The sequence below is a fragment of the Phycodurus eques genome, chromosome 15 (assembly GCF_024500275.1).
Source record: "Phycodurus eques isolate BA_2022a chromosome 15, UOR_Pequ_1.1, whole genome shotgun sequence".
Classification (NCBI taxonomy): Eukaryota; Metazoa; Chordata; class Actinopteri; order Syngnathiformes; family Syngnathidae; genus Phycodurus; species Phycodurus eques.
Window position 1 is genome coordinate 2476118 of NC_084539.1, and position 13412 is coordinate 2489529.

At 41.7% G+C, this 13412-nt stretch overlaps 2 protein-coding genes across 11 annotated transcripts in view; one reads left to right on the forward strand and one right to left on the reverse strand.

Moving 5' to 3' along the window:
- The window catches only part of ptpa (protein phosphatase 2 phosphatase activator), a 43403-nt gene that overhangs the window by 25928 nt on the left and 4063 nt on the right, over positions 1–13412 (reverse strand). For 4 of the 6 annotated variants that reach the window (XM_061698294.1, XM_061698295.1, XM_061698292.1 and 1 more), the window contains exons 3-5: positions 6235–6369; positions 2602–2663; positions 23–2383 (exon numbers count right to left, since the gene is read on the reverse strand). The gene's annotated coding sequence lies outside the window, so the exon portion shown is untranslated. Of the gene's footprint in view, positions 1–22; positions 2384–2601; positions 2664–6234; positions 6370–13412 lie in introns of those variants that run through there. The other 2 variants (XM_061698293.1, XM_061698297.1) reach the window with 2 other exon arrangements.
- Positions 1–13412, forward strand: part of crata (carnitine O-acetyltransferase a) — a 26576-nt gene continuing 13164 nt past the window's right edge. For 2 of the 5 annotated variants that reach the window (XM_061698289.1, XM_061698291.1), the window contains exons 1-11: positions 4–350; positions 2120–2416; positions 2572–2690; positions 5790–5843; positions 6224–6389; positions 7427–7601; positions 7794–7972; positions 8097–8197; positions 10615–10734; positions 10829–10951; positions 11372–11507. In XM_061698289.1, the coding sequence (XP_061554273.1) occupies positions 327–350; positions 2120–2416; positions 2572–2690; positions 5790–5843; positions 6224–6389; positions 7427–7601; positions 7794–7972; positions 8097–8197; positions 10615–10734; positions 10829–10951; positions 11372–11507 (1494 nt within the window). In that variant the 5' untranslated portion in view covers positions 4–326. Of the gene's footprint in view, positions 351–922; positions 963–2119; positions 2417–2571; positions 2691–5789; positions 5844–6223; positions 6390–7426; positions 7602–7793; positions 7973–8096; positions 8198–10614; positions 10735–10828; positions 10952–11371; positions 11508–13412 lie in introns of those variants that run through there. The other 3 variants (XM_061698288.1, XM_061698286.1, XM_061698287.1) reach the window with 3 other exon arrangements.

Genomic DNA, 13412 nt, shown 5'->3' on the forward strand with positions numbered 1-13412 from the left:
TCGTACTGTAGGCCCCACATACTTTTGGAACATACGCAGGAAATGCTCAGAAAGTCAGAAAGTGCAATTTCCGGAACCTTTGGACCTGAATTGTTATTGTAGTCATCTGTTGAGTGATCATCATAATAGCTATTTGCGACGTCCTAGTCGTATTCTGCATTTGGTTCGGCATCCACCCGTGCAGCTGTTAGTCGCGTGTGGCGTGTTTCTCGTTTGTCCTCTGTTGGGCGCAACGCGAAGACAATACTTGACCGAATCTAATCTTTGTGCTGGACTTGGAGCCTGATTTTCATTACTAGGTCGGGGGGGCGTTTCTATGCTTCAGAATGTGGGGCATTTGCAGCAGAATGGTAAGAAATGGATATTCAGTTGACTCTAAACATGTTGCAATGGGCACAAGGCAATTGTTAGCATGCAGTGATAAGCCTTTTGTCGTTTGCGGTACAAACAACAGAATATGTGGCGTTCGACTGCAGTGTTTGCCAGGTGGTAGTAGTTTACAGCAATGTTTGTTAAGACTTGCTGTTAGCACGTTGGCTAGCAGCAATTGGGGTAGGATTCCCACGGGGCTTCTAGGCAGGACACGCCCTCCTCCAATATTACTGGCTGTTGTATCCCTTGTAGAACACGCCCTGCCGCTTCCAGACGGGAAAACTGTCTATCTTGTGACTTTAAGTGTGACAACGTTAATGTTTGTCACTTATCCTAACCCAACCTAACCCTAACCTTAACCCATCCTAAACCACCTTAAGCTCCAGCCCCTTCCATAAACCTAACCACAACTAACTTAGTTGTTTCAGTTTCATACAAATGTGACACGTTTGGGCTGGTTATCTCGTTACCTCTGCGTAGCCTGGCCTTCCCCAGACGCAGGAGCCAATCCTGTTGCGGTGGGGCGTGTCCATCCTAGAAACTATGTGGAAATCCTAACACCCCGTAAACGCACGTTAACTGGGTAAAAGGTGATTTGCTTGTTTGTGTTTTTGTTGTTGTTGCAATTTTAGACTCCAGCATAGCGAGCGCACAAATGTAAACGATGAAAGGCCGGGCTTTTCTCGTTCATAACGTGTCGAGAAGCGAATTATATATATATATATATATATATATATATATATATATATATATATATATATATATAAACAAACAATCAACAACTTTCAAACTGAACCAAATACAGAAGAGTTAAATCTGTGTTAACATCCACAGAAGCTTCAGTTGTGCTTGTTACCCACTTCGCACTGTTTATCAGCCAGGATAATCACTGTTCATTTTCCGGTCACAATTGTCAAACTTGCTAGCGTAGCCAGATATTAATAGAAAACTAATCTTAGGAGATACGAACACGTTCTTTTTCTTCTAGTCGACGCGTATTATAGGAAACGTTTTGTCGTCACTCTTCTTTGAATACAAGTGCCGCATGCCATCTAGAGGTGACAATTGTACCGTATAGTATATACTTCAAAAATAACGTTTCCCCCAAGTGGAAACTGTAAGAAAAGACACTATATGGGCCTAAATGTGGTGCCCCATTATATAATCGACCATACTTCAAAATATATGTGAAATAAGGCACGTTAGATCTTTTTTTATTATGCTAGTTGGATCGTCTAAGGTGAGTGATGTGGCATCATCCAGTCGTGCATCGATTTTCTATCGGTGGCACGTACAGACAGGCGGCACCCGTTCACACTCCCATTCACACCTGTGGACAATATGTTGGAAAGAGGGAAGGAAACAAAGTACCCAGAGAAAACCCGCACAAGCCGCTGTGCTGCGCTCATCGCGTAAACGGTTTTGTCTTTATAGATGCGCTTTACAATGAACTCTAAATTTGCAAAGTAGCTCTCTGGAAGCCAATCACTGATAATATGTTCTAAAAGCGATGAAGACAGCCAAAGAAATGCTTCAGTGTTCTCTGCACATGATTATTCTGTAGATGTGAAGGTCACTTAAGTATTGTGTGCGTATCAGTGAAAAACATTTGATGTTGGCTTTTAGTATTTAAGAGAAACATCTGCATCAGTATGATTTGGGCAGGGAGGTGGATGCACCAAAACCGGCATGGCAAATTAGAATAATGACTGAAATGTTACATGCTCGGTCTTATTTTGTCTCACAGGTAAAGGTGGGGATGGCGAAACCCTGTGGCTTGGTCAAACCCTGCCACTTGGTGAAGCCAGTTTCAGCAACCCGGATCACCGGGAGGTACTCGACCCACCAGAAGGGGTTGCCCAATCTGCCTGTCCCCCCTCTACAGCAGACCCTTGAGCGCTACGTCACAGCCCTGGAGCCCATCATGGAGGCGGAAGAGCTGACGCACACGAAGGAACTCGTCGATGACTTCCAGAAACCTGGAGGGGTTGGAGAAAGACTGCAGAGAGGCCTGGAAAAGAGAGCACACAACACAGAGAACTGGGTGAGCCTGTTAAAGAAACAATGACCAGAAATGGAAATGGAATTTATTTGGGTTTTGTCCTATTAGTTGCGACATATTGATTTGTTTCAGGCACTTTTTATTTTGAAGGATTCACCTGGTCATACAATGTCAGCTGTTTCACTGTGTCTTTTTAGTTGTCAGATTGGTGGGTGCAGGTCGCTTACCTTAACTACCGTTTGCCTGTGGTGATCCATTCAAGTCCAGGGTTGGTTTTGCCTCGAATGAACTTCAATGACAAGCAGGGACAAATAAGGTGATCACATACACATATATATATATATATATATATATATATATGGTGCGGAGGTGGGGTAGAGTTGCCAAATATTGTACTCAAGTAAGAGCACCGTTACTTTAGAATAATACGACTCAAGTCAAAGTAAAATGTAAAAATGACTTGAGTAAGGGGGAAGAAAGTACACAATGAAAAAACGACTCAAGTGTAACTTGTGAGTAACTTCTGATTTTTATAATTTTTTTTTTATATCAGCGCATGAACATAAAATAAAATAATAATACAAAATAAAATATGGGAGTCGACACACACCTGCCACCATTTCAATTTTAAACTGCCCAAAAAACAACAACACATGCATTGGGCCCGACAGAAACATTATTTGCTTCATTCACTTCGATGACTTCATGAAGAAGCTGTTTGCTGACCAGACTAAGTGATTGTATTTTATTTATCGGTTTCTAATTTTGCCACATCCACTGCCAAAACAACAGTAGAAACATCTGCAACTTACTGCAAGGTGTTTTCTCAAATTAGAAGTGGGCTGAAATATCCAAGTTTGGCCAGTCACAATTTAAGAGCTGCATGACAACGCTGTTGTTTTTGGGAGTCTGACAACACACTCGCGCGGCTGTTTTTCCAAAATGAGTCATTTTGATTGGCTTGCGAAGGCAACGTACGCGGTCATGTGACGGCCTTGTCTCGTCTGATTGGTGCAACGGGCACCCTATGCGGAAGTCGAAGGAGGAGTCTAAAAATAGTCGCGCGCACGCAAGAATGGATAAATACAAGTAGCGAATGACATGTCGATCATTGTAACAGAGTAAAGGTATTGATCCTTCTCATAGATACCACATAAGTAAAAAGTACGGTGCATTTAAAGTACTCTGACAAAATGTTACTTCAGTCAATGTAACGGAGTAAATGTAGCACGTTACTAGTAACGTGTAATTTTAGTAATTTCTCAGGTCTAGAGCAGGGTAGGGCAACGATTATGATTGCGAAAGCCTCAAATGTTTTCTCCATTAACCCGCTGGGCAGACCACAAACGTGCCCCCTTACTGCCACAGGAGAGGAATAAACCTCAAAGAGAACCAAAACAGTGTGGGACGGCTGTCTGCTTGACCTGTTGGGTTAAGATGGAGAGATATAGGAGACGGACATGTGTATGGGAAATAAAATATGTCTCCACCCTTGACTGAAAGCTAAGCTTCTTTTGGTCAAATGTTATTCATTTGCGGGTGGTGGGAGGGGTAGCAGGTACAGTGGCTTATGGTGTGATGCACGTCTTGTTTTATGCAGCGCATATGCCACCAGTTGCCCACGCTTGGTCTCAAGCTATTTTTAAACAGGGTTTCACTGGTACTAGATAAGGTACGTAATGATTGTTAAAGTTTACAGTAGTCAACAAATGTAAAGTGTTTAGCTAAATAAATGAATTTATTTGAAATACAGTGGTGTGAAAAAGTTTTTTTTTTTTTTTTTTTGCATGTTTGTCACACTTAAGTGTTTCCCATCATCAAACAAATTTAATTAGTCAAAGACCACACAAGTAAACACAAAAGGCAGTTTTAAAAGTTTTTATTATTAAGGGAGAAAACAAAAATCAAACCTGCATGGCCCTGTGTGAAAAAGTGCTTGCCCACCCTGTTCAAACATAACTGTGCTTTTTCATACCCAAGTTCAATTTCTCGAGACAAAAAGATCCTCAAAAGCTAGACATTATGCTGAGGTCTAAAGAAATTCAGGAACAAATGAGAGAGAAAGTAATTGAGATTTCTCAGTGCGGAAAAGCTTATAAAGCCATTTCGAAAGCTTTGGGACTCCAGCGAACCACAGCGAGAGCCATTATTCACAAATGGTGACAACATAGAACAGTGGTGAACCTTCCCTTGAACCAAAATGACCCCAAGAGCGCAGCGACGACTCATCGAAGAGGTCACAAAAGACCCCGCAATAACATCCAAAGAACTGCAGGCCTCAGTTAAGGTCAGTGTTCTTTACTCCACCATAAGAAAGAGACTAGGAAAAGATGGCCACCATTGCAGTTCCAAGATGAAAACCGCTGTTGAGCAAAAAGAATATTAAGGCTTGTCTCAATTTTGCCAAAATAAATCTTGATGATCTCCAAGACTTTTGGGAAAATACACTTTGGTCTGATAAGACAAAAGTGGAACTTTTTGGAAGCTGTGTGTCCCATTACATCTGGCGTAAAAGTAACACTGCATTTCAGAAAAAGAACATACCCACAGTAAAATATGGTGTTGGTAGTGTGATGGTCTGGGGCTGTTTTGCTGCTTTGGGATCTGGAAGACTTGCTGTGATAAACGGATGCATGAATTCTGCAGTCTACCGAAAAATCATGAAGGAGCATCTGCGGCCATCTCTTTGTGACCTCAAGCTGAAACAGTCTTGGGTTCTCCAGCAGGACAATGATCCAAAACACACCAGCAAGTCCACCTCTGAATGGCTGACGAAAACCAAAATGAAGACTTTGGAATGCCCTAGTCAAAAGTCAAACCTGGATCCTATTGCGATGCCGTGGCATAACCTTAAAAAGACGATTCATGCTCGAAAACCCTCCAATGTGGACGAATTGCAACAATTCTGCAAAGATGAATGGGCCAAAATTCCTTCACAGCGCTGTAAGAAACCCATTGCAAGTTATCGTCATCGCTTGATTACAGTTGTTGCCGCTAAGGGTGGCCCAGCCAGTTATTAGGTTTAGAGGGCAATCCGTTTTGGACACAGGGCCATTTAGGTTTGGATTTTCTTGAAGAAGAAGAAGAAGAAGAAAAACCCTCATTTTAAAACTGCATTTTGTGTTTACTTGTTGTCTTTGACATTTAAATTAGTTTGATGATGGGAAACAAACACAAAAAATAAGAGGAAATTTATTTGAAAAAAAAATATTTCGTGCTTGTTCGCCTTTTGGTGTTTTAAACTGGATGGGCCAAAAGGGTCTTATTTCAACTTTTTTGTATTTCACATGTTAGGCACTAGGTGGAGTAATTACGATGGGAATGATGAGCTGAAAGCGTGAACATATGTTATAAAACCCTCTGTGTAATAAACTGTGGTCATTTATAAATGTGCATTTTTATTTTCGGTTTACAGGTTTGCTGCTAAGCTGATTGCAGGTGTTGTGGATTTCAAGACAATGATTGACAAGTGAGCATATGCAATTACCGATCTTTCGTTTTGATTCTGCTTTACAACGTACCAAATATTTTTGTAGTTTTGTCTTACTGTTGCAGCCTGTCAACAAATTAAAATGATAGTCGTTTTGTTAATACAACAATTAAAGCAACAAGTGTAAATTGCTGCTAATTAATGCCAACCAGTATCTCACCAGTAGTAGGGTTGTTATTTTAACAGCACGTTAAAGAATATGTCAAAAATATGTTTACATTTTTTTTTATATAATGAAATGTGACTTGTCGTTGTCTTAATTTGTCTTTCGTAATCGCTCTCCTACTCCGTATGAACACATTGCCATAAATGCTGTGCTCGTGTTGTGCAAATCAACAAGAGCTGTTGTACTACTGCAGTGAGACCATACCTGTGGAGTACCTGGGAGGGAAGCCACTGTGTATGAATCAGTACTATGAAGTGCTATCGTCCTGCCGCATCCCGGGTGTGAAGAGGGATGCTGTGGTGAACCATGCGAGAAGCTCCAGTCCCCCTAAACACATCACTGTTGTACATAATTTTCAGGTGAGGAGCGCAATATGGTTTACCGTCATCTGGCTTTTGTCTTGACTTGACTCATTAGTAAACCGACATAGCTCAACAAGCAACACAAACCAGGGGATTTCTGGGGATTTTTCTACAACAGCACGAAAAGAAGATATCAGTTTCAGTCAAATCTTAAAAAAAAAACAAAAAAAAAACACTTTTTTAAAAATTATTTCCAACATGTGTGAAAGTGACGTAAAAAGAAAAACAAAACAGATATGATTAAACAAAATAAAAAGTTAATAAAAGTGAAATTACTTCCAAAGGGAGTAGGAAGAAGTAAAACATATTTACTCCTACCCCTATCTCTACTTCCTTATTGGCCGATATAACTATTACCTTATAGAACATCAATATAGTACTCCCATAATATAATATTACTCAAGAAATATTAATATATACACATCATTATTCTTACAGACGCTAATACAGTCATACCAATGATTATATCAGTAACAGCAGTATCTTGGATTTGAATGGAAGAAAAAAAACAACTACCGGTACCACAACAAAATGAAAAGAATTATACATTTATTGTCCCATTTAATCATATTTTTTTATTGTGTTTCTGTTTTTGGATCCTAATATTTGCCGTATCTCATGTAATCAGGACAGTCGTCATGTTTATTTTTCAAATCTTTCCAGTGATGCGTTTGTTCTGGAAGTTGGATTTGATTATCTTCATAGTTTGGCAACGAGTGCCCACATGCCTGTGGGCATTATCACTTACTATATTATTTTACTGGACTGTGCACGACATTGGCTCTTAAACTTGAGTGATTTGCATGCACATTGGTATTTGATAAGCACGCTAAACAGTACAAATCTTAACAATGGTGCAATTTAAGTGAGTAACAGAATGGGGATTGGCAGCGGACTGTGGAACTGTACAGCAGCAGCCCCATTTAGAATTTCCCCTTGCATGGAGCCAAATTAGGTCGTACCTTCCTCTCTGACAGTGCCAATCAGAATTGAGCAATTTTGTAAAGGCAGCCTTTCTCTCACTTTGAATGTAGTTTTTCGTGCTGGACGTGTACAACAGCGATGGGACGCCACTGACAGTTGAACAGCTCTATGTTCAGCTCGAGCGGATCTGCAGCGCCTCCCGACAGACTAACACGGAGCCTGTGGGCATCCTCACCACCCAACATCGTGACACCTGGGGCAAGACCTATATTAACCTCATTAAGGGTGAGTGAAGTTGAAGAATATAAGGTTCAATATTTGTGCGATTTGTTTGTAATTTATGCTTACTTGGGTGTAGATATGTGGTGACTCAATCTCAGCCGACCATGAGAGACGAACATTAGATGATTAAAATCAAATCATGTTTATCTTCTGCCTTGGTTGCTTGAATCAGGGTTCCATAATTTGTTTATTCAGATCGAACCAACAAAGAATCCGTGTTGGCCATTCAAAGAAGCATATTCACTTTGTGTTTGGATGGGCCGATGCCTCGAGTGCCAGAGGATGCGTATCGCAGCTGTGCGGCAGTGCAGATGTTGCATGGAGGAGGGAGTCTGTGGAACAGCGGCAACCGCTGGTTTGACAAGACACTGCAGGTGACGTGCAAATCTCAAACTAACCCTTCGGTCTAGAAAGTTTTTTTTTTTTCTTCCTGGAAGTACGTGTGACATGATGTACTCAAATTATAATGGTTGTAAAGAAGAAAACTCTTTCTTTCAGTTCATTATTGGGGAAGATGGGACATGTGGTGCCAACTATGAGCATGCCCCAGCAGAGGGCCCACCCATTGTAGCCCTGATTGACCATGTTGTGGAATACACGTAAGTAGTTGTTTATATTTATATCTGCAAGGGAAATCTTAAACAACCATGTGCTGTATGCTTTGGAGACAGCAAACACTATGGGCCTGATTTACTAAAGGTTTGTGTGTGCAGCTGCAAAGATGAGCACACTTCAAGTAGAAGAATTTAGCACACTCAATGTAATTGAGCAAACCCGAGACGAATTGTGATTGCTGATTCTGAGTCTTTAAAAGCGGCATCTGAAAGGCAGGTACAAATTCAGCAACGCAATTTTGGAGCTGAGGAGGAGTTATGCCGCATCACCGATGACAAGCTCAATTCTGCATTTCCTTGCGTCTGGGTCATTTCAGCATTGAATGTTAAATCAAACATGGATTTAATGTGGTTGCTGGCTTCTTCAAAATTATGGGAGTGATAGATTTCTTTTGTGTACCTCAGTTGTATAGTCCCCTCCAAAAGTATTGGAACGGCAAGGGCAATTCTTTTGTTTTTGTTGTATACTGAAGACATTTGGGTTTCAGATCGAAAGATGAATATGAGACAAAGGGTCAGAATTCTAGCTTTTATTTCATGGTGTTTACATCGAGATGTGTTAAAACAACTCGGGACAGAGCACCTTTTGTTTGAAGCCACCCGCTTGTCAAGTGAGCAAAAGTTTTGGGACACATTATTAAATTAGCTTAAAGTGAGCGACATTTGATATTTGGTGGCATAATCCTTACTTGCAATAACTGCATCATCGTGACACCCGGTGATTGACTTGCCCAATCTAAGCCCTTCCACACCCGATGAAGTCCTCAGTTGTGTTGGCAGTGTGTCTTGTTGCATGATGACGTTTCACCCAATTAGTTTGGATGCATTTTTTTAAGTAAATTGTCAGACAAAATGGTTTTGTAGACTTCAGAATTCATTTTGCTGCTACCATCATGTGTTACATCATCAATAAAGACTAGTGAGCCCGTTCCCGAAGCAACCACGCAAGCCCAAGCTATGACATTACCTCCGCCATGCTTCACAGATGAGCTTGTGTGTTTTGGATCATAAGCAGATCCTTTCTTTCTCCATACTTTGACCTTTCCATCACTTTGGTAGAGGTTAATCTTGGTCTCATCAATCTATAGAACTTTGTTCCCAAACCTTTGTGGCTCATCTCTGTACTACTTTACAAAATCCAATCTGGCCTTCCGATTCTTTTTGCTGATGAGTGGTTTGCATCTTGTGGTATGGCCTGAATATTTCTTCTTTTGAAGTCTTCTCTGAACAGTGGATTGTGATACCTTCACCCCTGCCCTGTGGAGGTTGGCAGTGATGTCACTGACTGTTGTCTTTGGGTGTTTCTTAGCAGCTCTCACAATGTTTCTGTAATCAACTGATGTTCATATCTTTGGCCGACCTGTTCGATGTCTGTTGCTCAGTCCACTGGTAGTTTCTTTCTTTTTCAGGACATTCCAAATTGTTTTCTTAGCTATGCCCAATGTTTGTGCAATAGCGCTGATCGATTTTCCCTCTTCTCTCAGCTACAAAATGGTTTGCTGTCTCTCACAGAGAGGTCTCTGAGCTTCATGTTTGCTTAACAGCAAATGCAGCTTTCACAGCTGAAACCCAAAGCCAAAAACAAACACTATTTAATGTTTAAGTAATCAATCTAAAAGGCAACACCTCAGCAACTAGAAACACACATCAGTCACATTCCAATACTTTTGCTCACTTGAAAAGTGGGTAGCTCTGTCCTGAGTTGTTTAAAATACCATGAAATATAAGCTGGAGTTCTGAACTTTTGCCTTATATTCATCTTTTGATCTTAACCCAAATGTCTTCAGTATACAACAAAAACAAAGGAATTGACCTCGCCGTCCCAATACTTTTGGAGGGGACTGTACAGTGGGTACGGAAAGTATTCTTTTTGTATTGCAGCCATTTGCTAAAATGTTTTAAGTTCATTTTCCCCTCATTAATGTACACACAGCATCCCATCTTGACAGAAAAAAAAAAAACGGAATTGTTGAAATTTAGGAGCTCTAGGAAGGGTTCCGATCGTCCCAGACGTCTTCCATTTCAGGATTACGGAGGTCACTGTGCTCTCAGGAACCTTAAGTGCAGCAGAATTCTTTTTTGTAACCTTGGCCAGATCTGTGCCTTGCCACAATTCTGTTTCTGAGCTCTTCAGGCAGTTCCTTTGACCTCATGATTCTCATTTGCTCTGACAGGCACTGTGAGCTGTAAGGTCTTCTATAGACAGGTGTGTGCCAACAACATGCGCGGTCTGTTCGTGATTGAGCACGCAATTTAGTGCCCGCTATTTGGGATCATAGTAGATACGTGCCACACACCCACCAACAGTACATGCAATCTGTTAACGTTAACACACAATTTAAAGGCCGCTATTTGGGATCTTAGTAAATAAGGCCCTATGGTTGTTATATGTATGAAAACAGGAGGAAGCAGGAGATGGTTCATTCTACCACAGTGCCTTTGCCTATGCCCAAAAAGATGCACTTTAACATCACACCTGAGATCAAGAGGGACATTGAAGAGGCCAAACAGAGCATGAATGTGTGAGGACTGCTTTTTCCACTTACTGATCAACAAAGATATTTAAATTGCACAGAGATTCACTTGGATAAATGTCTCAACTTTCTCTCACTGCAGACTGGCTGATGACCTGCATATGAGGGTTTTTGTGTTCAACCACTTTGGGAAAAATGTAGCAAAAGCTCACAAGATGAGCCCTGATGCATTTATACAGGTGGCATTACAACTGGCTTACTACAGGTGAGGTACATGAAAAGCGTGGCTGCCATTTAAGTATGTGAAGCTGGTGTTTTTTTCTTATCTGAAAATGCTTTGCCGCAACACTGAATCTGCTGCCAATTTTCCCGTTTTGTTTTGTTCTTACAAACATACAGCTTATAACTAATAGTTGTTAAAAATGTATACATTATATTCTTTTAAAAACTGTTTGGTCAGTTGAAGCTGTTAGTGCTTTGTAAATTAAATATATATATATATTTAAGTAACTATTGGCCAGCTATATAATAATCCAAAACCTGCTGTCGGGCTGATGAGAGCTAATTCCATTTCATATACAATACTACATACTGTAGTGTGTGTGTGTGTGTGTATACTGTACTGTATATACACCACATACTGTATGTTTTTGCTAACCATCTGTACCATTTTCTTTCTCTGCAGGATGTATCAGCAATGTTGTGCGACATATGAAAGCGCCTCCCTGCGTATGTTTAGACTTGGTCGCACTGATACAATCCGATCAACCTCGAGTGCCTCTGCTGCTTTTGTAAGGTCTTTTGATGATCCAGACAGACAGGTGTGATATGCTCCCCTTTGACCTTTCTATATAAACCCAATGTTTTAGGCACTTCTCCAAAGGCCATCACCTGATTCTGATGGAGTTTGTGTCCCAATGATCCTAAGAGCTAAGTTGTCAGGGGCTTCATCCCCCTCGTAGGGTCACCGAGGATAAAGATGTCCTTGGTGAGGGGACCAGACAAAGCATGGCTCAAATGACCTCCTATGAAGATGACGATGTACATGGAACTTGATCGTGAGTGCCTGATGGCCACAACATTGAGTCCGAATGGGCCATGTTCTGTGCCTCCATTGTTGAGTGTGGCCGCAAGGTGGTCAGTGCTTATCGTGGTGGTAAGCCAGGAATCCTTTGTTGGATACCAGCTGTGAGGGATGCTGTCAAGCTGAAGGAGTCCGATTGGGCATTTTTGACCTCTAGAGGCAATTTATGGGTACCAGCACTCAAGGCAGAGTGCAGCTTTAGTGGTCACTAAGGGAAATAATTCAAGTCCACTATCCGGCACCTCAGGAGGTGGAAGTAGTGCAGCATTAACACTGTGAATGACTCGAGAAGTTGCGAGTCTGTGTGGAGAATACATTGAAGACCTCAATTTTTCCGATAATCCTTCTAATGAGGAAGCAGTCTGGGCACGCTGAGTTGTGCTCCCCATATCTCTGGGGTTGCTACCAAGCTATTCCGTGGTATTGAGACCATCTCAATACCTTTAGCAGGATGCTAAAAGATGCATGGGAGTTCGCCCCACCAGTGTCACTTGGGGATGCTCCGGGAATATGGCGTACCAGACCCCCTGTTGAGGGCCATTCAGTTCCTCCACAATGGGTTTCAGACTTTAGTCTGCATTGCCAGCATTAAGTTGGATTTGTTTCTGGTGATGGGTAGACTTTATCAAGGCTGTCCTTTGTCCAGATTCTGTTCATAATCTTTCTGGACTGAATTTATAGGCACAGCCAAGATGTTAAGGGACCTCAGTTTTGCGTTTGTGGTTTTTGTAGATAATGTGGTTCTGTTGGCTTCATCAAGCCGTGATCTTCAACTTTTGCTGGAGCTGTTTTCAGCCAATTGTGAAGCGGTTGGGATGAAAATCAGCATCTCCAAGTTCGTCTGCGGGTACGGGATAAAATCTTGCCCCAACCGGACGAGGTCAAGTAGCTTAGGGTCTTGTTCACAAGTGGGTTAAGAATGGAACGAGAGGTCAACAGAGGGATCGTTACAGCGTCTGCAGGCATGCAGTCTCTGCATTGGTCTGTTGGGGTGAAGAAGAACCTGAGACAAAAGGCGAAATTGTCAATTTACTGGTTGTTCTACGTTACCACTCACACCAACGGTCATGAGCTGCGGGTCATGACCAAAAGAACAGGAACACATCTACAGGCGGACGAAATTAGTTCGTTTTTCAGGGTGTTCAGGCTTCTTCTTAAATAAACTTGGTCACCAGGGAGGGAGTCTGCATCTCGGGCATCTGGTTAAGATGCCTCCCTGGTGAGGTGTTCTGGGCACGTCCCACCGGGAGGAGGGCCCTGGGAATAACCCAGGACACGCTGGAGAGACTAGGTCTCCCAGCTGGTCTGCCTCTGGTTCCCCCCTGGAAGTGCTGGAGGAGGTGGCTTAGGAAAGGGTAGTCTGGCCCTCGCTGCTTAGGCACGATCTGACTAGAGCAGTGATTTCCAACCTTTATGAAGCCAAGGAACATATTTTACAATTGAAAAATCTCACGGCACACCAACAAACAAAAATGTCACCAAAAGTGGATACATTAATTACTGTATGTACTTCCTGCCATCTAATAGAAGACCATTTATCATTTGTTCTGTCTGTCACTATGCCTCACTGGCATACTGTTGGATTTATCTTACCAAACATTATAATGAATAAACACAAAAGGAATGAAGACGTTGGTCATTT